Source organism: Alosa sapidissima, chromosome 4, assembly GCF_018492685.1.
Source record: "Alosa sapidissima isolate fAloSap1 chromosome 4, fAloSap1.pri, whole genome shotgun sequence".
Classification (NCBI taxonomy): domain Eukaryota; kingdom Metazoa; phylum Chordata; class Actinopteri; order Clupeiformes; family Clupeidae; genus Alosa; species Alosa sapidissima.
In genome coordinates, this window is record NC_055960.1 from 7,107,501 (window position 1) to 7,132,443 (window position 24,943).

Consider the following 24,943-nt stretch of genomic DNA (forward strand, 5'->3'; position numbering starts at 1 on the left):
TTCTTTGTGGATACTGGCTCCAAGCACTTGAGCACACAATACACTATACACTACAGCCTTGGACTCAACAACCCCCTGCTCCATAGCCACCTCACAGAGTGTAGCTTACATCCCCAACACAGCCACAGCCTGACAGGCGCTCTATAGCAACTTGCGAGACTCCCCCCATAACTTATTGCACCACCACAGCAACGTCCATCACCTTCTTCCCTCCAGAACAGCAAAGGAATCCTTGACATGCGCTGCGTTATCGCCTCTGCTCACACCGGTCAAGTATTCACCAGGAGATGTGAGAACAGTTTTCGTCCCAAGCCCGATTTAAGGCTTACAGCCCAACCCACCCCCATCCCCCAACCCCCCAATGACAGAGCAAGCGCGAGTCGCACTTAAATAAACTCTATAGTTTCCCCACTCCCTAACCACATGGCCTATGGCCCTAACTTCAAATACAAAGCTCTGGACAATTCCTTCTTTTGAAAACAAGAAATGGGAAGGGGAAGGATGGTGGCTTAGTCCAGTGAGTGAGAGACCACAGACCTGGCCGGCCTGCTCCACTGCACTCCGCTCAGCAAACGCATACAGTATGGCTGGAAGAATAATACGCCTGTGCCGAGAGGCATAGCACTCGGGAGGGAGGAATTTGACAGCTGCTGAAAAATCTCTCCATTTTAGAGTTAGCGTTTTGGGAGAAAATAACTTCATAACCCCAAAAAAGGGGCTCTGCATTCGCTAGACTATATGGAATTAATTTCCATCCCAAACCAAAATCGGGAGTAAGGGTATGAACACGATATGACCAATCCATCTCAGGTTTCGCAGGCTACTTTTATAGTCAGCGGCTATGTAGTCGCCATATATGGTTTTGAATGTCATTGCAGCAGAGAAAAATGTCTCCAATGGGGTTTTTTTAAATAGAAAGAAAGAATATTAACTGACTTAACTCTAATGCATAGACCAATCCTGATTTCTTTTTTGGATTCTTCTCAAAAATGGCTCACCATCATAACTGAAAAAATACCCCAAATGCAGTGAGATTTCAAAATGAGCGATGAAAGAATTAACCTGGAAACCTGCTGTCCCACATTTATGGAGGCCCCTGACAAGGGTTTAATTGTAGCCATACTATGTGCCTAACCATACCAAAGCTCCCAAACAAAAAATAAAACAGGAACCCCCATTGATGCCCCCTCCCCCACCTCCACCCCGATCCCTCAACCCACATCGTTACCATCAGAGGGTATAAATGAATGTGACCAAACCTCGGGAGTGTGGGTGCGAGAGGGAGAACCAGGCGCCCGGATGCAAGGTGGGCTCACTCCTACGAACCAGCCGGGTTCTTGGGTGACCGTCTGTCCTGGAGAGGACCCATAAAAAGTCAACACGGCAGATCAAATGGCCGCTAATTGCTTTGAGGTATTGAAGTGATAATGTTGCAACATGAAAGGACAAAAGCAAAACACTTCCCTTTGTACACGTGTGCAGATACACACAAAACACACACACACACACACACAGACACACTCACACGCACAGAAATACATATCCACACACACACACATACGCCACATCATTCACAATCATCCAGACACACATCTCCCTTCCACCCACAAACACACAAAAATACACACACACACACACACAAAGTCTGCCTCTGCGCAAGCCACAAACCCCTTCCCTCTTCAAACCCAGAGTGCTTTTTCTTGTGGTCGTTCATACTTCTCTTCTGCTTGCATGCACGCTCCCCCTTTCTTCCTTGCATCCCTCTCTCTCTGAGCTCGGGCCCATGGAGGACTTGTGGAGGGCTTCATCAGGTTTTAATGATGTCTTACTCACAGACGGGTGCTGACTGCGGTGACTGGGCCCCGATGATTGCCCCCAGTGGCGCTAAGTGCCCTCCTGGGGAGTCATGGAGATTACAGAACACTCCCATTCTTGTATACAGTGCGTCGAAAGAAGAGAAGTTGCAGGGCGTACTGTATGTTTTGAAGGTGTACTGAATTAAAGCAACGAAAATGGAGATTCTATGTTCCGTGAGGGAGCTTGACCTCCCAGGGGTAGCCTAAACATGGCATGCCAAAAGACCATCGAGTCGGTCGGTTCCAACAGTCCAAGCAGCTGTTCAGAGAAAGAGAAACTCCCTCTGTGGTAGCAGAGTTTTCATTCTGTTGTTCTTGATTTGAACAAAGCTGAAGCAACACCATGAAAATGGGAGAAACAGCAGCTGCTTTCAGACACGTGCTCCACAGTATATGCGGAGCTTTGTCAAACGGAAGTACGACCCTTCAGGTATTTCAGATATGATGCTGACATTATGCGGTCATATATGTGAACGACACCTACGCACATTACAGTTTTTCTCGATCGTTTTGATACCTGTGTCAACTCTGAAATCACGCTCTCAAAACAGTTAACACCCGTGTCTGAACAAAAGCACTCTGGACAAAATGACACATTTTGCTTGCAAAAGGCTGTTACTCTCTCAAAACACTTAAAACATGCAGCAAAAGCAAATCTTGCCTTCAAACACTACAACTTGTTGCCAATTCAAAAACACTCTTTAATCAATCATTACACACTGGACAACAAAATGCCACATCTAGTTCTCAAAATGAGAATTTTTGCTATGTCTGTTCCATTACTTTCTCATTTTTCTGGCATCAGAAAAAAACTGTGAAAAGACAAAATGTACTGAATAAAAAATAATTTATTCATTCCACTCAAGATGTAACTGCCATTGACATGTAAGACATACAGTAAATTTCTAGCAAAACAGTACATTTCATTGAACTACAACTTTTTTTCATCAAAATAGACCTACAGTAGGCAATACAGTACTTTGTCTAAATGTGCATTAGATCCATACTTGCAAATAGCAACACAGAACAGATATGTCTTATGTATAATGAATGATTGCTGAATGAAGAATTGTGCAAAGGAGTTTCACACAGGTGTATCAGAGATTCAGACTTATGCAAGGAATCTATACCACCTGTGAAAAGATGTTTGCCTTTTGTTTAGCATGGGAAAACCAATAGAGTTTGGGGCTTTTGAATGACACCTGTGTTAACTGTTTTGCAAAAGGGTGTGAGAAATGTGTGAACCCAATGAAAATGTGTGAACACATTCGCAAGAGATGACTTCTGCTGTGCAAAGAGAGTAGTCATGAAGACCAAGTGGATTCCAGTTTACTTAAGCAGGAAAAAGCTATCGAGAAAAACTGTAACAGAATCTCTGTGTGGTTGAACAGGTTGAACAGGTTGAACACGCACATGAACAGAATCTCCGCATGTTCTTCGCTTCGTTCAGACACAAGCTCATTTACATAATGTCCGTCGGAAATACTAGGAGGGGAGTAGTGTAACAGCCGGCTAAGTTCAGAATTACAAATGGCCGGTTATGTTGCAGATATATGGCCCAGCCGCTCGAACATGCGGACTTACACGTAGGTCTGAAAGCAGCTGATGTGATTGCCAGGTTGGAGCGCTCTCGCTGCACATATCAGATGATCAAGTGGCTTGATTATCATCTTTTGTAGTACAGGCTGTTGTGGGGTTATTTAGATACGCAAGATATAAATGACCGCACAAGCTGAAGTCCTAGACTCGCGCCTGCCCAAATAGTGAGACAGGGTCATCCCAGGTGATGAACTTGTGAAGCTCACACATAAACACGTAAACATGTGAATAATTTAAGATTCAAGAGGGTTGGATTTCCTGTTTTATTTTTGGAAAACTTAATTTGAAAGTGGCTCAACTGTGCTTTTTCTACAATGAAAACATTATCCAAAACATTTGTTTTCCAAAAAATGTAAACAAAAACAAAAAACGTAGCCTGATCAAAATAGTTTGGATTTTAAGTGGGTGTATTTCTACTTTGGATTTTAAACCATGTAGTACTATCCTGTAAACAGGCTGATTGGAACAGGCTGATCCCTTGCGTAATTGGTTGGTGTCTAGGCAGTGTAGCGTCTGTTTTGACTATCATCCTTATTCAGACATAACATTACAATGTTGATTTTCACTATGTGCAGACCTCTTCTACACTCTTCTACACCGGAGACTACCTGAGGATGTTGACACAATATAACTGCACATCAGATGTCAAGTGACAAAGCCACAGTGGAAATGTTAAATCATTCAAACCGCTCTCTTTTCTCTGATGTGTCATCTAGGCAGGGAGGAGAGGGGTGGGGAATGGAAGGGGGATCCTTTCATGTCGCTCGAGCCTTGTCAGTCTGCCACGCCTGGGCCCTTTCTGGCTAATACCATTCTTTACGCAGCCACCTTCACAAGACACTGGAAAAGGGCATGATGTAATCACTCGCAATACATTACCTCCTCTGCGTGCTCTTCAGCGGCAGTGTCAGTGGATCCCCACCCCTGTGTATGTCAGTGAGTGAGTGAGTGTACGAGTGAGTGAGTGAGTGAATAAGTTAGTGGGTGAGTGAGTGAGTGGATGAGTGAGTGAATGAGTGAGTGAGTGAGTGAGTGAATGAGTGAATGAGTTAGTGGGTGAGTGAGTGAGTGAGTGAGTGAGTGAGTGAGTGAGTGAGTGAGTGGGTGAGTTAGTTAGTTAGTGAGTGAGTGAGTGAGTGAATGAGTTAGTGGGTGAGTGAGTGAGTGGGTGAGTGAGTGAGTGAATGAGTGAGTGAGTGAGTGAGTGAGTGAGTGAGTGAGTGAGTGAGTGAGTGAGTGAATGAGTTAGTGGGTGAGTGAGTGGGTGAGTGAGTGAGTGAGTGGGTGAGTGAGTGAGTGAATGAGTGAGTGGGTGAGTGAGTGAGTTAGTGGGTGGGTGAGTGAATGAATGAGTAAGTGAGTGAGTGAGTGAATGAGTGAGTGAGTGGGTGGGTGAGCGAGTTAGTGGGTGGGTGAGTGAGTGAGTGAGTGAGTGAGTGAGTGAGTGAGCGAGTAGAATAGTGAATAAGTGAGAGGGTAGTAGAGTGACTAAGTTAATAGGTGAGTGAGTGATTGAGTGGGTGAATGAGTCGGTTAGTGAATGTCTGAGTGAATGGGTGAGTGGCAGGCGTGGCCGGTGGCTGCATTAGGGCTGTCCTTCAGGGAGAGGGTTGAAACGGGAGGCAGGCGCTGTGTGGCGGGCCGTGACGCTAAATTAGAGGCCAGAGTCGTCCTCAAGGTCGGCCGAGCTCTTTTTACATCCCATGGTGCCCACTGCCCTCATCGGGTGGCCTGGGCAGAGCCAACCGTCTGCCCATCTTATGAAAACACTCAGACACACAAACATACACATACACACACACACACACAGTCATACACAGAACACACACACATACTCTTTTGAAAAGAGAGTGTGTACTTAGACGCGTTCATAAAAGACAACCAAACATGTATTATATGCCAATGTAACTTATCACACCCAAATATTCCTTATAAGTAAATGCATCTCACACTCAAAAACACACACTCATTCTGCAGCGTACTTTCATTCATACACAAAATGCCAAATGGATCACAACTACGCATCCTCTTGCATCCTCATGTCAAACACATTCACAGCTCAGACACCCAAATGTCCACTGACATGCGTTTCATGGTGGCCCCATTAGGCACGGGAGGACGAGGAGGTGAGAACAGGCCGAGGTTGGGGACGCTGACTGGCGTCAGGACCGAGCCAAAGCCACTCTTTCCACCGCCTCCATTCATGCAGAGTGAGGCGCTAATGGCCAAGGCGTCTTTCCACTCGCTGGCGGAAATTATCAGCGGAAACGCAACACTTTGACACTCATCGCTCGCTCGTGGTGCCTATCAGACATCACGTCCGCCGTGATGCTTCTGCTTCGCGCTTGGCTCTATTGGAGCCTTTTAGCCCATGATGAACCATCGGACATTGCAGCTCACATTAGCCGTAAATCACCTTAGGTGGTCAAATGTAACCAAGAGCCAGCTTGGCCCTTATATAGATCTCTCTCTTCTCTCTCTTTCTATCCCTCTCCCTCTCTTTCTATCCCTCTCTCCTGCTTTCCTTCTCTTTCCTCGTATTTTCCATCGACATGCCTCTGTTTTTTGTGACCACACCGACTGGAAAAATAACACACACAGTCATCCTGCAAGGCGAGTCGCTCCCTGACCCTGATTCCCTCTCACCACATTTCCATCACCAGAGAGCCTTGCGCACGTCTAATCATTTCGCTTTTTCCCCTCCGAGGCAGTATTATTAACATTGTTAATTTTCTGAGGCCTGCATCCCGAAAGAGGAATTCAAGGGAAATGCATTACCGAGAGCTATTCCATCGATTCCCATTATACCACTGTTGGCTGCCGCCGTAACCTGATGACGCTGCGGGTCCAATCCAACCAATGCAGAAAGCAGATAGCCACCACACCACCACCCGGATAAAAAAAATAAAACCACTGACAACTTCTGAGCTCTGCCAATTGGTTAATAAAAATGAGTATGTTGAGGCTTGCAAAAACATCAAATCCTCATACAGTCTAGCTGATGTGAGACATGGCAATGTATGGAAACCATGAATCTATGACTTAAGACCGACTAGGCCCCTGCACAGTTTTTTACAAGGAGGCCAGCCCTGGACATGCCTGAATGAAAATGAACTAACCCATCTATCATAGTTGGTTATAAAACAGGAACACGGTGAAGGAAGCCACATGTATGCTAATGGCTGGGATGAAAATGAGTGAATGAAGCATCATATAAGAGATACACATCTGACTCTGTTGGTAGTCCATAACATGATAGTGTTCACAGATAATGAAGAAAGTTGGCAAAATGAAGAATGAAACTACCCTGATATATTGTGCCATTAGCTAGTTTTAAAACACAATTTCACTGTTTTTTGTTTTTTTTTCCCAAATCCCATGTAAACACACCAACACACCCCACTCCTACGCTGTTACCACACACACACTCCCTACCGTAACAGCCAATAATCTCTGTTTTTTATTGGGGAATTACCCTACCCAGCCAAAGCACTGCCTCCAAAGTTGACGTTTTAAAATAGATCAGGGAAAGCATTAAATGTTTCCCCCTGTATTTTCAAGGAACTGTTAAGGGCTTAACACAATCTCTAATTACACATTACCCTCCAACGCTTTGAAGGGAACTGTTACTGGGCAAATGCCAGAGAAATCTGAATAAAGGAAACACACCCTAATAAAGTGAGGAACTCAGAATCCCAACTCCTCAGTACACTGTGCATGGGTATAGCTCCTTTACCTTGCCTTCCAATTTACATCAAACTTGTGGGCATGCCATTACTGATAATCAAAGTGCAGAAGGAAATCTTTTCACTTCGTAAAAGGAACCCATATGTGACTCTCAAGTCTCACCAAATCGCACAAACAGCAATTGGAGTAGGCCTATGCTCTGAGCAGGCAGCCGCTCCTTGGCCCACCTGCCATAGAAACAACATATTATCTATAAGTATAAGAATATATACTCTTTTGATCCTGTGAGGGAAATTTGGTCTCTGCATTTATCCCAATCCGTGAATTAGTGAAACACACTCAGCACACAGTGAACACAATGAGGTGAAGCACACACTAATCCCGGCACGGTGAGCGGCGCTCGGGGAGCAGTGAGGGGTTCGGTGCCTTGCTCAAGGGCACTTCAGCCATGCCTACTGGTCAGGGTTCGAACCGGCAACCCTCCGGTTACAAGTCCGAAGCGCTAACCAGTAGGCCACAGCTGCCCCTAACATGACAGGCCAATGCAGGTAATGTTTCATATTGTGTTAGTTGTCACATAGCAACATACAAGTGACAAGAGCATTTTGAATGGTCACACCCCTAGTGCATGAGTCTGTTATTCTTTTACTGGTCCTGAGAGGATCAGTTAACAAAGACAACATGGAAATGGCTGTGAATGTATCTTAATAATACAGATCTATGGTTATGACAAAGTACAGTCAGCGATTGTGCAGCAAGTCACGGTTGTTTGTGTTATGGTTTATATTTAAATTTATTAGCAGACGCTTTTGTCCAAAACAACATACATTATATTTTAACCAAGGACCAAACGAAACACACCAGAGAGGTGGCTCACCCCTACCTTCAGTATTCTCAGAGAATTTGTTTGGGGGACAGGCTGCTCCTACTTTGTTTGTTTCCAGTTTTTTGGAGCCTAGGCTGCCTACAGAGACCTGCTTTTGTTACATTGTACTCGCTGAATGGGCAAAGAAATGTATGGTTTTGAAATTGCGTACGATCGCTGAGTGCACCATTAACATTTGATTAAAGTCCTTCTTATATCTTGCAAATTAATCTGACTTTCTTGAGAGATAGATGTATCGGTCAGTTTGACTGTTACTTCATATCCAAATGATTCAAGAATATGGCTAAAGGGGGGTTCAAACCAAAGATTTTGCGACGTTCTAAAACCTTGCAACTGCGACTAGACATGGTTGCGACGGCTTGCAACAGCTGGCAACGACGTGCAACATTTAATTCACACCGATGCAACTCCTTCTGCAACAGTTTCGTCTCGTCACAAATCTTTGGTGTGAATTGGGCCTAAGAAAACATAGTAGAGCAACAGGTGCAAGGCAAAAACAACTCCCCTGTACACAAACCCAAATATCTAGTCACTGTCCCAGTCCTTCTCCTCCTTCTTCTCCTCCTCCACAAAACGTCTCTGAAAAGAACACGCACATGGGGTTCAGCATTTGGATTCAATGAGAATCTTCATTCCGACCAGGATGTCGAGCTGGTTCCCTCTCTCAGGATGGAGAAATGCAAAGAGCAGGGTCAGTCTGGGAGCAGGCTGCTAAATATAGTCTGTGCGCTCATGTGAGGGCCAAACGACAAGCCTGCTCTGACCGTGCCTTGTAATTGGGGAAAAAAATAAAGAATGAAATTACATGTTTATTTTTGAAAACAATTTTAATCTTCTCTCCACTCATTTTGAAAAAAAAAGAAAAGAAGAAGACGCCCACAAAGACACACAAAACCAAGATGGGCTGCCGGAAGGTTCTTTAGGCTGGCTGTTTATTTATTTGATGGATGTTCTCGACTCCGCCACTCTGACGTCTTAAGGTTAACACTGGACCTGCCATAAACTATGCAGGATATGCACGACCCAGAAAGGAGAGAGAGAAAAAAACCTTAGGCTCCATGTTGATGTAACGAAAGCTAGAAACTGACTTCTAAATGGCATGTGCTTCACTCACCATGGCAAAGGACACTCTTTTTCACAACACCCATCCTCTGCTTAGTAGTGTGTAAACTATATAAGTTATTGTTTGTGCTGGAGAACGTGTTATTGACGTGTTATATAGATACATTTATCATATCATGAGGATTTAAAACATATTTTCAGCACTTCTCCATCTTGTCTTATCGATTATTCCAATACATTTCCTCAAAATAGAATAGCTTTTTTAAAGTCAAACCCTAGTACAGAGCATGCTTATAACTCCACATACCAGAGTTCCCAAACCTTCTCTTCTCCGTCACTTACAGGCACTTCACGTGTAGCCTATTTTTCACTTACATGCACTTTCTTTTACCATCCCTCAGACTTCATACTCTTAATCCTGTCTGTATTATTGCTTTAACATTGTCTGATGCTTCTAAAACTATTTGGAATCTATCTATTTTGAAATTGATCTCTCTCTTTTTGTCCATATTGACTAGGAGGAGACTGGATTAAAACTCCTTTAATCCTGATACAGCCATACTGTGTCACATCACCTTGTGTTGAAATCTATAATGAAATCTATAATGTTTAACTGTTCAGTTAAAGGCTGATGAATATGTATCATGTATTAAATAATTTTAGTTAAAAATCTAGGTTTTTCAGAATTGTAGAAAAGCTGATTTGTAAATGCAACTTTCATGAAAGTTTTACAAAAGCACGACCAATAACAGTAGTCTAGGCAGTTTAGTGCCATAATATACTCCCCACTCTCAATAAGTATTACTCTATGCGTTTCATAGCCTAAATGCAATGTGTTTTTCATACAGGAAGGTTAACCATATCAGTCAAAACAGCTCAACTCATGTGATTAAAGGAATAGGGCAGTTAAGCCAGCGGATGTAACGTTGAAACCACACGAAATGTTCTGTTTCATCCATTATTTTAGGAAGTAGCTGCTTTAGAATTATTTTGAACAGACTCAAACTATTATTGTTGCGATATTAAAACCTAAAATATGGTCTTTTGTCTATCTGTTTTATCAAAAGACAAACACGTGAGCAGAAATATAATGTGCTGCTCCTACTTTCAAATGCTAATGCCTTTCAAAGATATTTCGGAATAACAGAAAACATTTTGTATTTTAAAAATTCTAATACAAAAGCAAACATTTGTAGCCCGCGATTAACCGCACATTCCCAGTGTGAAAGTTCTAGATGAACTTCTAAGGAACTACTTAGTGCTTTAACAAAAAAAGTAAATATTCCCAAATGCACCGTCCTTGATTCGAAACGGCTGTTTGCTTTAATTCGTGGGATTTCACAGAGGGGAAACTAATGAAGACTCCACGCAGTGATTTTTAAACCATTCGTTTTAAAAGCCGCGGTCGGAATTTATTTTATTTGTCATGATAATCATTTCTTTATTTTTATTTCACGGTGCCCTTTTTCTGCATCCTTTCTCCGGGACGCTGAATCATTTAACCCTCATCGTATGCCTACAAAAGCAGTAAATGCGTTTTAAAATATTGAAAACAGAATGAGGTTTGAAAACCAAACAATAAAATCTAAAACAGTAACCACAGACTCGAGCAGCTTAATTTCTTGATTTATACATGTGGATTTATTTTCCCCTCTTCCTCTCTCAGTTAAAACAATTCACGGTTGTTGTACGAGCAACAAGACCCAAATTATCTGGCTGTTACATCTGGTTTTGTGACACTGGCTCATTTGAAACGGAAATAATGAACTTGTAGCGTTATTATTGCTATTAGCCTAGGTTGTTGTCTTTGACGTAGGCTAATACTGAGTGAAAAACAAGGAATAATTCCACTGCTGCGTTTTTCATTGAGGCACAGCATTTACCATCGCTCACCTGTATAAGACACAAAATGACAATGCCTGCCTCATATACCTCAGTCACACCCAGGGCAAAAACGGGAAGTGCGTTGCGGTGCCCTGTGGAAGTAGATATCAACACAGAGCAGAATGCAATGCAGTAAGATGAAATATACAGCGAGGTCAAGTAGCTATCTCCGGTGCATGTTCGCCACCAGAAGATAATAGGCCATTCACCAGTGACAACATGTAAATGACTACTGTTCAGCTGCTATTCATCCGTATGGGCCCACAAACTTTCATCTAATGTCAATGCCGAACCATATTCATTTAACGCTACAAAGCGTGGCAACCTTAATGTTTAAGCGATGTCTCCCCGATTTGCCCCTTTGCCCACCGTGTTACCCTTTCTGTATATTTTCTCCTCTTTTTCCCTTTATTGCCTCTTGGCGGCTCTTCAAAGGGTCCGGACCCTGTAATTAGGAGGCGGGACCTCTGTCTCCCTGTAGAAGACTCTGCGCTCGTGCCGAAGTTACTCCACACTGTCCCGGGACTGCGCGAGCCGAGACCCCCTCCTTGTAGAGTCAAGACTCTTGGGATTTGTTTCTCAGGGATGGCCGCATCGATTCTGGAGGTATGGAAACCATCTTTATATGTATCCAGCTGTTTGACAACGCGTGTCCATATTAAGGGTAACACGCTACCTCACTGGTACAGGCTACTGTTTTGTAATTATGCAACTCATTCATAAGAAGCAAATATGGGCAAGTCTCCCCGAGACCGTCAAACTACGCGGATCGCCTGAATGAGGTAGAGTTTCCAAGTGAGTGTAATGAAAGTTTGATTAACTTATTCATTGGCAGATTTTGATGCGACAACCATGTTGAGTAGTAAGCGTTAGTGTAGCACTTCACGCACTGCATCAGAGAATGACTTGGGGGGCGTGAGGTGAGGCAATATTAGAGCTCTGTATAACGTCATGTAAATCGCCGTGCTCTATGCGACCACCGGAACGCGTTTGGACTTTCGGACCATAAGAATGCGCCGCGAAGAGATGATTTATTGTTATACCATGCCAAACCTGTAACCAAATGCATCCAGTTTAGGCTCTTTTGTATTTCACGAACCTGGAGGTCACTACAGTGCAGTCTGGGTTATTGGGTTAATGAGTGATTAAAGACAGAGTTGATCAGAAGGTGTATTTTAAAATCTGCTGTGGCCATAAGTTGCTGGCGTATGAAAACAGATATGCACTGATGGACATGGACTACGTAATGCCGACCCTGCAATTAGCCTGCAGCATGAAATTTCCATACATCATCAAAAACGAACCATAGGAAATAAAACACTTGCGGGAAAGCCTCCGAACGCAGGCATTAAGGATAAGCTAAAGACCAACGGTTATCCCTGTAATGGAGCGCAATTAACCTGGAAACAGGAGCTAAAGCAATAGGATAGCCTACGCCAAGTTAACTGCAGGCGCTTATGATCTGCGTTAAATCCCGGGGTCTCCGGAATCACGTTGCCTGACAGTCAATCTCTGGCCAGAAAGATCAAGATTGTATTAAACTGTAGACTACTCACAGTATTTCCATGCGTAAAGTGTTTAGAGGGGGACGTTTTCTTGATCACTTTAGGTGCTAAGACCTCAGTTGTGCACGTGTTGGATAAGTAGAAGGGTTTTAAGACTTCAGAAGTTTCACTTTTGCTCATGTTGGACTATTCATCCAATTTAAAGAAAGGTGATCCATGGATGCACATCATAGCCAAAAGTTGTAGGCCTTAATGTGTACAGGTGAAACCATGACATCACATACATGTACACATAGTTTGTAGAATGTTACAGAACGTACAGCACACAGTACTGGCCACTTCTTTGTACAATGGGGGTCAAAGCCCTTGATGGCTGACAGCACAATAATGAAAAAATAGTTGTAGATGCAATAAGGTGAGCATTAGTGGAAACACTTTGACTGAACATCAACAATACTCCATTGTTGAACATATGCTAGTGCAATAAAAACACCATGGTGACTGACAGAGCCAAACATGTCCAACAGGATCTGTGTCATTTTGAAATGCATTGCATGTGCTTGTGAAGAAATATGCATGGGGCCTGACAACTGTGAAGAGATACTGAGTGCTTGAGGGCTATGTTGTGTTGTTGGATTGTTGGGTTGTCCCAGTATGAAAGTGGGTTTAGTAAATAAATCAGAAACCTGTAAAACCTAATTACCAAGAAGAAAAGCATGATTTGTCTCATTTGTTTCAGCTTTTGCCCAGAGGATGAAAGTTCTCCGTTGTTTTCATGGGTATTTTCATCAAACCACACATGGGAAAACATTACCCTCAGTGTCTCAACGTTCTTCTTCCAACAAACCAACAACCACAGATCAGACTCTGATTGTTTATCAGGGACGGGAGCCCCTTTAGGAAGGGGAACAAAAACAAGCAACCTTAATTAGTGTCAACTGTTGACTTAGAAACTAAGTCAAAACTAAGGGCTCACAACCCCAACGCTTTGCACTGTTCAATGTTTTAAAGTAAAAACCTAATCTGAATCTGAGAATGTATGTGTGAGTTGTAATATATGCTGCTGTTGGTTTAAGTGAGCTTGTCTCGCCCCTCAGGAGGAAGCACGTTATGGCTCCAGCCCTCTGGCTATGCTAACTGCCACCTGCAATAAATTTGGAAGCACAAGCCCAGTGAGAGACTCCGCCACGCCCGGCAAAGCAGGAAACACAGTGCCAGGAAAGAAGCCCTACACCATGACCACGGACCTCCAAGCGCCCAAGAATGGCCGCAGCAACGATGGCCTGCCGGACTCCTACACCGCCTCCTTCGGCGCTGGAGGGGGACTCCTGACCCCCACAGGCAGCCCGCCACCCCCGACGGGGGGCTACGGCTCCGAGTACAACCCCTTCTCCCACTCCTTCCAGACGTCGTCCGGGTCGCAGGACCCCTCGCTTCTGGTGACCAAAGCCCACGCCACTGCGGACTGCCTGACTAGTGTCTACACCTCTCTGGACATGACCCACCCGTACGGCTCGTGGTACAAGGCAGGCATCCACCCGGGCATCACCACGGCGCCGTCCAACGCCACCTCGTCCTGGTGGGACGTGCACCCCAACTCCAACTGGCTGAGCCCGGCGCAGGCGCAGCAGGACGGCCTGCAGGCCTCGCTGCAGCCCGTGCCGCCACAGACCTCGCTGAGCCCGGGGCAGCTGCCCAGCTACAGCTCCGATTTCACCTCCCTCAACCCGGCGCAGTACTCCTCAGTGGGCCTCAGCTCCTCCACACACCTGCTGCCCTCCTCTCAGCACATGCTGCCCCAGGACATGTACAAGCCCAAGCCCGTGGCCAGCGCGGGGATCATGGAGAACCCCATGGGCCTCAAGCCCAGCCGGGGCTCTGGAGGGTACGGTGGCGGAGGCGGCAGCACCACGGGTCGGTCGTCGTGCGACTGCCCCAACTGCCAGGAGCTGGAGCGCCTGGGTGCGTCGGCCGCCTCGCTGCGCAAGAAGCCCGTGCACAGCTGCCACATCCCGGGCTGCGGCAAGGTGTACGGCAAGGCCTCGCACCTGAAGGCACACCTGCGCTGGCACACGGGCGAGCGCCCGTTCGTCTGCAACTGGCTCTTCTGCGGCAAGCGCTTCACGCGCTCCGACGAGCTGGAGCGGCACGTGCGCACGCACACGCGCGAGAAGAAGTTCACGTGCCTGCTGTGCAACAAGCGCTTCACGCGCAGCGACCACCTCAGCAAGCACCAGAAGACCCACGCAGAGGCCAGTCTGCAGGGCAAGGGAGCCGGTGGAGAAGGGGGGGAGGCAGACCCCAGGGTGGAGGAAACCGCTGACCCCAACAGCAACGCCCCCGCCCCCGGGCCCGGGGGAACGGTCCCAGACGCCGCCACCAACGGCGAGGAGAAAAGCAACGCGGCCAATGGCGTAGAGACGAGCAGTGGTCTGCTGGAGATCTGATTCCGCTTGACCTGACTGACTCTCAGTTAGGTCTGCTGGTGCTTCTATTGGTGCTAAGTGGTGGTGCTGAGGTGTGGGTTTATTTTTTTTTCTCTGTGAAGGACGGGAGAGACCAGAAAAGACATTTATATGTTCAGAAATAAATTTTATTTCTTTCACTCCCTCTCCCTCTCTCTCTCTCTCTCTCTCTCTCTGGTGCTGTGAGCCAGCAACAAGAAATGGGACAGATGGAAGCCAGCAACTTGTAAAAAAGCCAAGAGACTTTAACATTGCAAAGCTGCTGGATGTTAAGAAAACACCACACACGCACACAGACACACACAAATGTATACACACACACACACAAACATACACACACTAGCATGTACCACTAAATCACTGGGAGTGCCTCTTATAAAGACATTAAAAATGGCAAATTTGGTGATATTGAATAATAACATATCACGCAGGTATTTTGGCATTTTCACTGAAATAGTCTTTTGTGAAAATACAGATTTACAATAGTATGTTTTTGTGTAATATATTCAGCATATTTTCATTATGAAGGACCAAGCTGTTAACAGATTAGCATAATTGATCATGCTCATCTGAGTGACTGAACAGTTGCTGATAATGTGCAGTTATTGTTCTTTACAAATGTTTTATTTTTTCTCTTATTCTCAGTTTAATTTAATTTCCTTTTAACTTTTTTAAGAAATATAAATTATGTCTTAAATTATGAGAGGATAGTATTGCATTTCAAAAGCATTGCTCAGTGGCTGAAGGTCTGCAGCTGGCCAGTTAGGAAAATAAATTAATGGTTTTCTTTTATTTTTATCTTTCTATTTATTGATTGTTTAAAATATTGATTGCTAAGTGGTGGTGGTGTCCATTTTTGATTCTCTCCTGTCTTTTCAGTCTGCTTTTAAAGTTAATTTTACATGCACCCCACCTTAACCTGTTAACTTGCCTGTGTTTTTTTTGTTGAAGTAGAAAGTGCCTTGCCTTCAGGACTGTAAATACAGTGACAATGATGACTTGTTTTTGCCAATAAATTTTCGTCATATTTATTTTTGACGTATCTGTGACTAGTTTTTGATGAGCATATAATGGGAAAGGTATTAACAGAAATGATGGTAGGTAGGCAGAGTTATCTATCCAAAGTTGTACATACTCTACCAGTAAGGATATTATTTAGTAGTCTGTCTCTCAGAGCAAATTACTCAATCAAATGCACATGAAAAACTTGTTTTATCAAAATAATGTTATCAAAATAATACATTCAGGATATTGTAGGTAGCATAACAATAGCACACTATAACACAAAAGGCCAGAAAACTAAATAAAGACAATTATTTAGCTCCAGTCCTGAGAGTAACAAGGTAACTTGGGTTAGTTTGTTAACTCTAACAGCAGTGAGAAAATATGGGTTACTGTGACTTCTTTGTTCCTGGTTTGAGAAGTCCACTGTGCACTGGAGTGTGTGAAAGGAACATTCTGAACATAAAATTCATTTATATTGTACAGTTTCAGTGTGCCACTGAACTCCACCAGGTTTCCCCCATGATGTGTGGCCTGTGCTGTGTGCAGTAATGAGATGATTGCTAAGTGTCCTATCATGTCAAAAGTGGCGTTGAATAAAGTAAACATGTTGGTTAATTCATTTTTCCGCTGCCCCCAGTAATGTCAGCACAGCTCCGGGGGAGTGATGCCCACGGCACACCAAGCACACTTCCGTCAGGAGCAAACTGCAGCCCAGCACAAATATTAACACTCCACATCAATCCGGCCGCCTGACACAAACAAACACAGGGCCACGGGTGTGCACCCAAACACCCTCTGTCTTTCCGGCTTCTCTCTCTCTCTCTCTCTCTCTCTCTCTCTCTCTCTGTCTCTGTCTCTCTCTCTGTCTCTCTCTCTCTCTCTCTCTCTCTCTCTGTCTCTCTCTCTGTCTCTCTCTCTCTGTCTCAGCCTCTCTCTTTTCCTTGCCCTCCCCTCATGGTCCCTAGGCTTAAAGCAAGAAACATTTCTGTGCATAAACTAAACGTTTTTGAAGCCATTATTTTATTTTAATTGCGTATTTTCCAGTCTCAAATAGCCCGACCCATGCTTGAATTCCAGCACAGTGCCTGAGAACTGTAAGACCCCCATGCTGTCTATTTCCTTCTGTAGTACCCCCTCCTCCTCTTCCTCTTCCTCCTCCTCTTCTTCCTTTTTGTTGCTGTATCTCCTACATTCTGTCTGCCTGCCCCATGGCTGACCAAATACCTTAATTAGTTTTTGCGGCACAAACAAAGCAGTTCACTCAGATGAACTCTCCTGGACACAATGATCCCTTTCAGTGCACCACTGTAGTTACGCTTGAGGCAATTACGCCTCTCCACTGTCTGAGAGGGTCATTTACTCCTACCGAAGCTCCTGCAAAGTTTGAGGTTGGGGGGTGGTGGTGGTGGTGGTGGAGGAGGAGGTGGAGGAGGGGTGGGGGGAGGTAATTGCATTGTTTATTGGATTGTACCTGGGGCTATGGCCTGACAAAAGATTTCAATTAAAACTAAATAGGGAGGTGAATGGGACAATCTGCAGGTTTTGGTCAGTGGGCTCGCTTGAGTAAGAGTTACAAAATCAGCTCCAAGCATGAAAAGGACTGAAGCTAAATTGCTTACATAAAATCATGACTTCTTCATTGTATCGTATATTTACTTAAAGTATATGGTGGAGGTCTATCTGGTCTATCCTCAGCAATTGGAGATTTTGAGAAATGTTCCAGCTCAGCGATAAACCTGTCTCTTTGGTGTCTTTTTTAAGAGCATAAGAAAATGTCTGGTGAGGCTTTTCTCTTAGTTTGCATTGATTTCATTTAGGCCATGTTACTGTATGTTTGTAATGCAACACAATATTGAGATGTCTGTGCGGAAACCTCCGGATTTGTCTCCACGTTGTGCTGTCCGGGTGTTCTGTCCTGTTTATGCGTGTGATGTTTGGTGTGTTCTTATAAATCCGGTCAGATGTTCCACAGGTCCCTTCGCACCACAGGACCCACCTCACGCCTGGCACTTTAGAGCCCCACGAGCAGGCGTGGCCTGGGACCGATGCTATTTCCATTTTAATTGGCACAATAAAAGTTAGTTATGGTTGTAGGGTGACACCCAAAGAGGAAAGGGTGGGGTCCCCGGGAGCGAGACCTGTCCTCCTAAACCCCCACCCCCCCACCCCCATGGCCACCACCACCACCACCACCACCACTGCTACCACCACCCTCCCACCCCTTGCCTCCACCTCCCAACCCACCACTCGAGCCCCTCAGTGACAGATCCCCCCCCCCCCCCGTCTTGCTCAACGCTCCGCACTTCCCTGCAGCTGCATGGTTCCAATTTAGTGGATCTAATGAGCTGTAGTTGAGCTCAATTTATATAAAACATCTCAGGGCGGACTCTGTCATCAGGCTCTGACATGTTTATGGTGGTCTGAAGTGGGCACGCGGTCCAAGTCCACAACATAAAAGAGCGAGATGGGGAAACGGAGCGGGGTGTGTCAAGGAAGAGGGGCCGAGGAGGGGAGAGCGGGGAGTAGGGGATGGTCAGCGGCTCGGACAGCTGCTGTTTTTTTCTTTCTTTACTTTTTATACACACCAGTAGCAGTGGTGACCTTGCCTTATTACATTTCTTCCCCTCCGTTTAGGACAGAAATAAAAGAAACTGGCAGGATTTGAGAGTCACTTCTAGTAAGGCAGTGAAAAAAAAAGATAAATATATTTAGTAGCACACTGAAAAAAAGGAGAGAAGAGAGACTTTGGACAAAGAGTTCCACATGTGTCCTCCTCCCTTTCACACTGGCCATTCCGAGAACATTCCCTGAATCCGAAGGGGAAAAAAGTGGCTGCTGGACATGGTATTTTACTTCTCACTGTTTGAGACTGTCTGTAGGTAAGTTTAAAAAAAAATTAGGTACGTTGCAAAAAAAAAAAACACTCCCAACCTACTCATTTCTTTTCCCTCTGGGTACCCTTTGGGTAATTGTAAATAACACAAACGTAAAAATAAGCAAATTGTGGAATGTGACATAGGTCTTTGGATCTATATGCGCCCCTGACAACTCCACAGCTTGTGAATATGTGGGGAAGCTAGTGTCTGTTCTGACAAAGGCTTGCCTTGGTTTCCTCTCAATCTCACACTCCCCCAAGCCCTTGGGTGAAGGAGGGGGCATCCTTTAAAGAAGGACAAAGGCACAGGTGTCCACAGGTGTCCCTGAACCCTCTTTCAGGGAAGAGGAAGGGGTTCGGGTGGGGGTGACTGATCAACCCTGAGGGCCAACCAACTACAACAATAGCTAAAAAACAAAACAAGATAAGGCCTTAAGACTACTGGACAAGAACAGGGCTGACCTCTGTGAACCAAAACAAGATGCAAGGGGTCAGCATTAGGGTCAGATTAATCCCTGATAGTGCAAGAGGAGGAAAGAGAACATTAAGTTTTCACAAAGGTGAGAAAGATTGATCATCATTGCCCCCAATTAAATCTATTGTGCCTCCATCAGGCCGATGCTTAGCTGTACTTATCTGCCGCCCTTTCATGGCAAAGCTGAATTTCTTTACAGGCCTCTGCCCTTTGACTGGGCCCAGTGTAACTTCTGAGATGCAGGCAAACGCACCACTAAACGAACCAATTCTGTTTATAGGGACTGTGGGCAGGCTGTGGGCGACTCCATGCCCCTGTAAAAAGATAATATGTTCCCCATTTAATGTCCTCCGGATGACAAATTGCTTCCAGAAAAAAAATGGAAGCTGAGGAAATGAGATGTGACACTTCAAAATAGACAACCTCTCTCCTTAATTCCTCCAAATTCATAATGCTGTTAGATGCTAATGGGACTTCAGTCACAACTTCCCAATGTCCTCTTCTATTTTTATTAACTCTTATTTGAAAATTGAGCATGTTTTATATTTTTTTTACGCCTTTTTGATATGCATCTTTTCAGAGCACTGGGTTTAGGATATCTGGCAAATATGGCCCAGGGGAAACCCGTTAAATCTGTGTTTGCCAGATGTTGGGCTTTTACAGTTTTACAGGCTATTGGGACTTTGTGTCCCCTGGTTGTAGCAGTAAAAATAAACTGTAGGGCTGCACAGAAAAGACGCCTCAGACTGATCAGGTTTTGAAACCGAAATTACAGAAGCTGCCAAGAGTCTGTACTCAACATATGAATTTTATATTATGACCACATGACCCTATGATGAAGTTACTTTCAAATTGACATAGCTTGAAATTAAAGGATAGCCATCGTGAAATATTCTATACATTATCGCCATTATGCCAAATTTCTAAATACTTCGGAACTCTTCCAAAATATTGGAGTTGTTATACTTAAACAGGTTAAACAGACCTAATCATATAGTATGCACAAACTAGATCAGGATTAGTGACTGAACTGGCAACGGCAAATATATGCATGAGGCCCACCGTGCTATATGGACCATTGGCTTTCACTAAACACGTACTATATTAAAGAATCTGATGTTGCCATGGTATTTTTATTCTGACACACTACACAAACCATCCTTGTTCCTTCAGTGTTGGCCACTAAATACCTCCTGGGAATATTTGAAGAGGGGAACTGTTTTAGAAGAGAGAGAAGAGAGAGAAGAGGTAGATGAATGTGAGAAAAGGAAATGCGAAAAAGGTGAAGGTTCCAGATGTCACAACAAGAAGTTCTGCGAGTCGAAGGAGAACAATACGAAAGCAACGGATTATAATTAGAAAGGAGACTGACAATGAATGAGAGAGAGGGAGAACAAGGGTGAGTGGATGCGAGAGAGAGAAAGAGAAGAAAACGAGAAGAAGAAAAGGAAGAGAAGAGACAGAATAAGAGAGAAAGAGGGAGAAAGAGAGAGAGAGGCAGGCAAGAAGTGAGTGATTTGGGTTGGATGAGAGAGGAAGGGTTGGCAGGGTTTTGGCGGAGGAGTGTGGTGGTTCAGAAGTCCTCCAGAGCGAGGCGCCAGCGTGTCCGGCGGGGGCCCTGACCATGAGACGCTGCACCCCCCCAGAGTCATGGCCACAACCCCCCCCCCCCCCCCCCCCCCTCCCTCCAGAGCGACTGGCAGGCAGCAAGCGTGTTGCTGGGGCTGCTGCTGCCGCTGCATGTTTATTTAATATCCCCGAGAAATTGAAATATCTTTGTGGGTTAGCTCACACACTTACACACACACACACACACACACACACACACACACACACACACATACATGGACAAACACAACACACACACACACACAGAGAGAGACACACACACACACACACTAACACACACACACACACACACACACAAGTATAGAGACAAGCATGTGCATGCTCATGCACAAACACTTCCACACATGCAAATAAACATACACACACAGACGTGCCAGACTCACATATATACTCACCACTCAAAATGGAAAAAAATCTAATTCACTTGATCTGCTGCCAGAAATAGAAAGAAAACATCTTTTTTACATAATGTCTTAGAGTGTAGTGGGAAGAGCAAAAATGCCTGACGCGGCACAAAGCATCCTGACTATGGAGAGAGAGAGAGAGAGAAACAGAGAGAGAGTGTCTGACATATACGTTACACTTTATACCATTCCATCAGAATTTGTGTGCTTATTAGAAAGCTAACTGTGAAATGTTATATAACAGTTTCAGATAAATAGAGTCTGAAAATACTTCAAGACAATGAAACATCATATGAGGTATACCGCCTATTGTTTTCATTGTTTCATTGTCATGAATGGAGTCATATCTAGGGTCGTCCGGTGCAGACTGTCTGGTTGAGTGATTCTAGTCTTTATGCATGGGGAGTATACTGTAAGCATGGGTGTGTTGAAATTAGCTAAAAGCGCAAAGGCACGTCTCAGACTTTGTGTGCGCCCATAATGACTCTGATCATTACAGAGGGATTCTTTCAGGCAAGAAATCCCTTAAACAGCCTCGGTTTTGGACTGAGAGTGATCCCCCTTCCACCTCCTCTCTCTCTCTCTCTCCCTCTTTCTCTCTGTCTCTCTCTCTCTCAGAGCCACCAACCACTGCTCCAGCCAAAAATAACACTGGAGCGCCACTCGAACCCGCGCCTCACCACAGAACGGTCCGGCCACAAGAGCAGGGATCAAAACACACACAAAAAAGGAAACAGAGCATATTGAGAGAGGAAAAAATTGTTCATATAACTCAAGTCATTTCTTTAAAAGATATCTTGAATCTGCTGATGATTTTGGCTTGAGCGAAATGGGGGGATCAAATGCCTGGATACAGGGCCAAGAGAAGAGGGGGAAGTGTTTGTGTGTGTGTGTGTGTGTGTGTGTGTGTGTGTGTGTGTGTGTGTGTGTGTGTGTGTGTGTGTGTGTGTGTGTGTGTGTGCGCGCGCGTGCGTGTGTGCATCCATGTGTGTGTGCTGGCGCCTGCACGTATGTCTCTGTGTGTGTGTGAGTATAGGTGTGCTTATGTGAATGAGTTTGTGTGTGTGTGTGTGTGTGTGTGTGTGTGTGTGTGTGTGTGTGTGTGTGTGTGTGTGTGTGTGTTCGTGTGTGTGTGTGTGTGTGTGCGTGCGTGCGTGTGTGTGTGTGCGTGTGTGTGTGTGTGTGTGTGTGTGTGTGTGTGTGTGTGTGCGTGTGTGCGTGCGTGCGTGTGTGTGTGAGTGTGTGTGTGCGTACGTGTGTGCACGTGGATAATACATTTTGCGTGAAAAATGATTGCCTGAAGAAGTCATGTTAAGCGTGCTGCATTTAAGCTCCAACTCTGTAACGGCAGTTAGATTAACAAGTTAAATAGCAGCAAATGTAAACCCACACCAGAAAATGATAGGTTAGAAAACAAGGCTTATTAGTACCTCACATAGAAAGAATAATACAGGACAGACATCAGGAGCTGTAAAACGCCAACCGCAGTAATAGCATAATTATGATATCCAAGTTTGTTCTTCCTTGATGTCTGCTTGTATCACTGCACCAAACGACTAGACTACATGATGTCTGACAATCATTATGCATGGTTATAGTTATTTAACTACTATACCCATTGATTGGTTTTGGTGAATGTAAAAGTCCATTCTTAAAAAGGAAGTAGAATATTTGTTAGAAAATACTGCTTTTTCAATTACATTTAAGACATTCCTCTGTGACAAACCAATATTGATATTGGTTTATCTAAGGAGAAAATGTAATGGGACAGGCTAAAATGTAATGGGACATGCAATATTTTAAAACAAACATTGCAGAGTGCTCCTGATTTCTGTCCTGTATTTTTATTTCTATCTGAGGTACTAATAAGCCCTGTCCTTGGCTGCCTTTGAGAATTCAACTTCTTATTTTCCAGTTGATAACTAGCACTCATCCAATGTCTAGCTGTTACTGCTGTGGCAAAATAAGGCTGCCTAGAGTTCTGTCACTGGTAAGCTTGTGAACTGCATCTTCAAGCTCAAACGATAGGCTACGTCATTAGAGGCTCAAGTGTTTGTGTAAACAGAGCATCAATTTTTGAGAAACATTATGGAAACACTGTGAATTGGAGGCCTTCATCTAGAGCTACTGTAAAGCACAGGTTTAAAACCAAAGTCTAGAATTTTTATTTAAGTTCTCTTTAATTCTGACAGATTATCATTCCATGATCTCTCTGATAATGTTTGCGAACCCCCAGGGGATCCCACACCTCAGTTTGAAAACCACTGACAGAAGTGAATGTATAAGGCACCAAAACCCAAAGCAAGTATAACTAAATTCTGCCCCCTTCAGGTAAACTAGATCATAGCATTTCATGGATTTGTCAACACTTGCCCATGAATTTAGGCATCAGATTTGTAGGAAGAATTCAGTTGAGTAGCCTAATGGATAGACCAATGGAAATCCTCGAAAAAGAATTACACTGACATGGAAAAAAATGGTTGGGCCATTACATTTAAACAAGCCACTGACTTGTAATTCCTATGTACTTTCTCCAAGTGTATTATTTAGCCCAATTGAATAAACAAAATAATAGGCCTCCCTCACTCACATTATAGGCTAGCCTCACTAATGTTTTAATTGTTATGTAGCCTAAACAATATAAAAAAAACAACGAAAGAAAGATATAAAAAAAAAACAATAGCAATATTGTCTAAAGTAAATTAGACTAATATGCTTATCTGAAATGATAGCCTACTATGAAAAATTTAGGGGGGAAATCATTTCTGTGATCAGAGAGCCAATATCCCTACTTACTTGATCCTCCTGCAGGGTTGATTATTGCAACGCTCTCCTCACTGGCCTCCCCCAAAAGTCCACAACTCCAACTAATTCAAAATGCACCAGCAAGAAAGAAAAGAGTTCACATCCCCCCAATCATCAGGTCTTTACACTGGCTCCCAGTTATAGGTCTAGAATTGAATTTAAAGTGCTACTTATTGTCTATAAGGCACTAAATGGCCTGGGCCTAAAATATATTGTAGATCTACTGACGCTGGTCTGCTGGTAGCGCAGGGTCAAAACTAAACAGGGTGAAATTACATTTTCACACTGCAGGAATTAACTCCCTATGGAGATCAGATCTGCTCCAACAGTTGTTTGTTTTAAAAAGAAATGCAAATCTCTATTATTTTCTACTGCCTTTGATTAATCTGTTGATTTTTGGTTTGAGAGTTGTAAATTGAGTTTTTTTTTTTTTTTTCATGTCATAGTTTAAATAATATGAATTTGTCTTTACATTGCTGTTTATGTTGCTTTTTTACATATATTATATGTAAATATGTATAATATTGATTAATCTTGTGTCATAACATGTAAAGCACATTGAATGACCATTCTGTATGATAAAGTGCTTTATAAATAAATGTACATGTACATTTACTAATTTGTTATTTCATTACTGCACTGACAATATCTATGAAAACACAATAATTAGTAGGATCTATAGGTAGGATCAGAGCCATATAAAGGTACCTTTATATGGCTCTGGGTAGGATCAGTCAGAGCTATAATATGGCTCTGGGATCAGCCAACCTCAAGAATTATGACGTCAGAACCAGCGACGGAAGTTG

At 44.0% G+C, this 24,943-nt stretch overlaps 1 protein-coding gene across 2 annotated transcripts; it reads left to right on the top strand.

Annotated features, from left to right (window-relative positions):
• The first annotated feature begins 11,478 nt into the window (after positions 1–11,478).
• sp7 (Sp7 transcription factor) lies at positions 11,479–15,962 on the top strand. 2 transcript variants are annotated; one of them, XM_042090886.1, is made up of 2 exons: positions 11,479–11,580; positions 13,577–15,962. In XM_042090886.1, the coding sequence occupies exons 1-2, from the start codon at positions 11,560–11,562 to the stop codon at positions 14,924–14,926; spliced, it is 1,371 nt and encodes a 456-aa protein (XP_041946820.1). In that variant the 5' UTR covers positions 11,479–11,559; the 3' UTR covers positions 14,927–15,962. The 2 variants fall into 2 exon arrangements, with proteins under 2 accessions (XP_041946820.1, XP_041946821.1); XM_042090887.1 differs by lacking the exon at positions 11,479–11,580 and adding an exon at positions 11,735–11,756.
• The last annotated feature ends 8,981 nt before the right edge of the window (positions 15,963–24,943 follow it).

Coding starts and splice junctions, on each gene's coding strand:
- sp7 (XM_042090886.1), top strand. CDS start 11,560: ATGGCCGCATCGATTCTGGAG. Junction 11,581..13,576: donor TGGCCGCATCGATTCTGGAG/GTATGGAAACCA, acceptor CTCGCCCCTCAG/GAGGAAGCACGTTATGGCTC.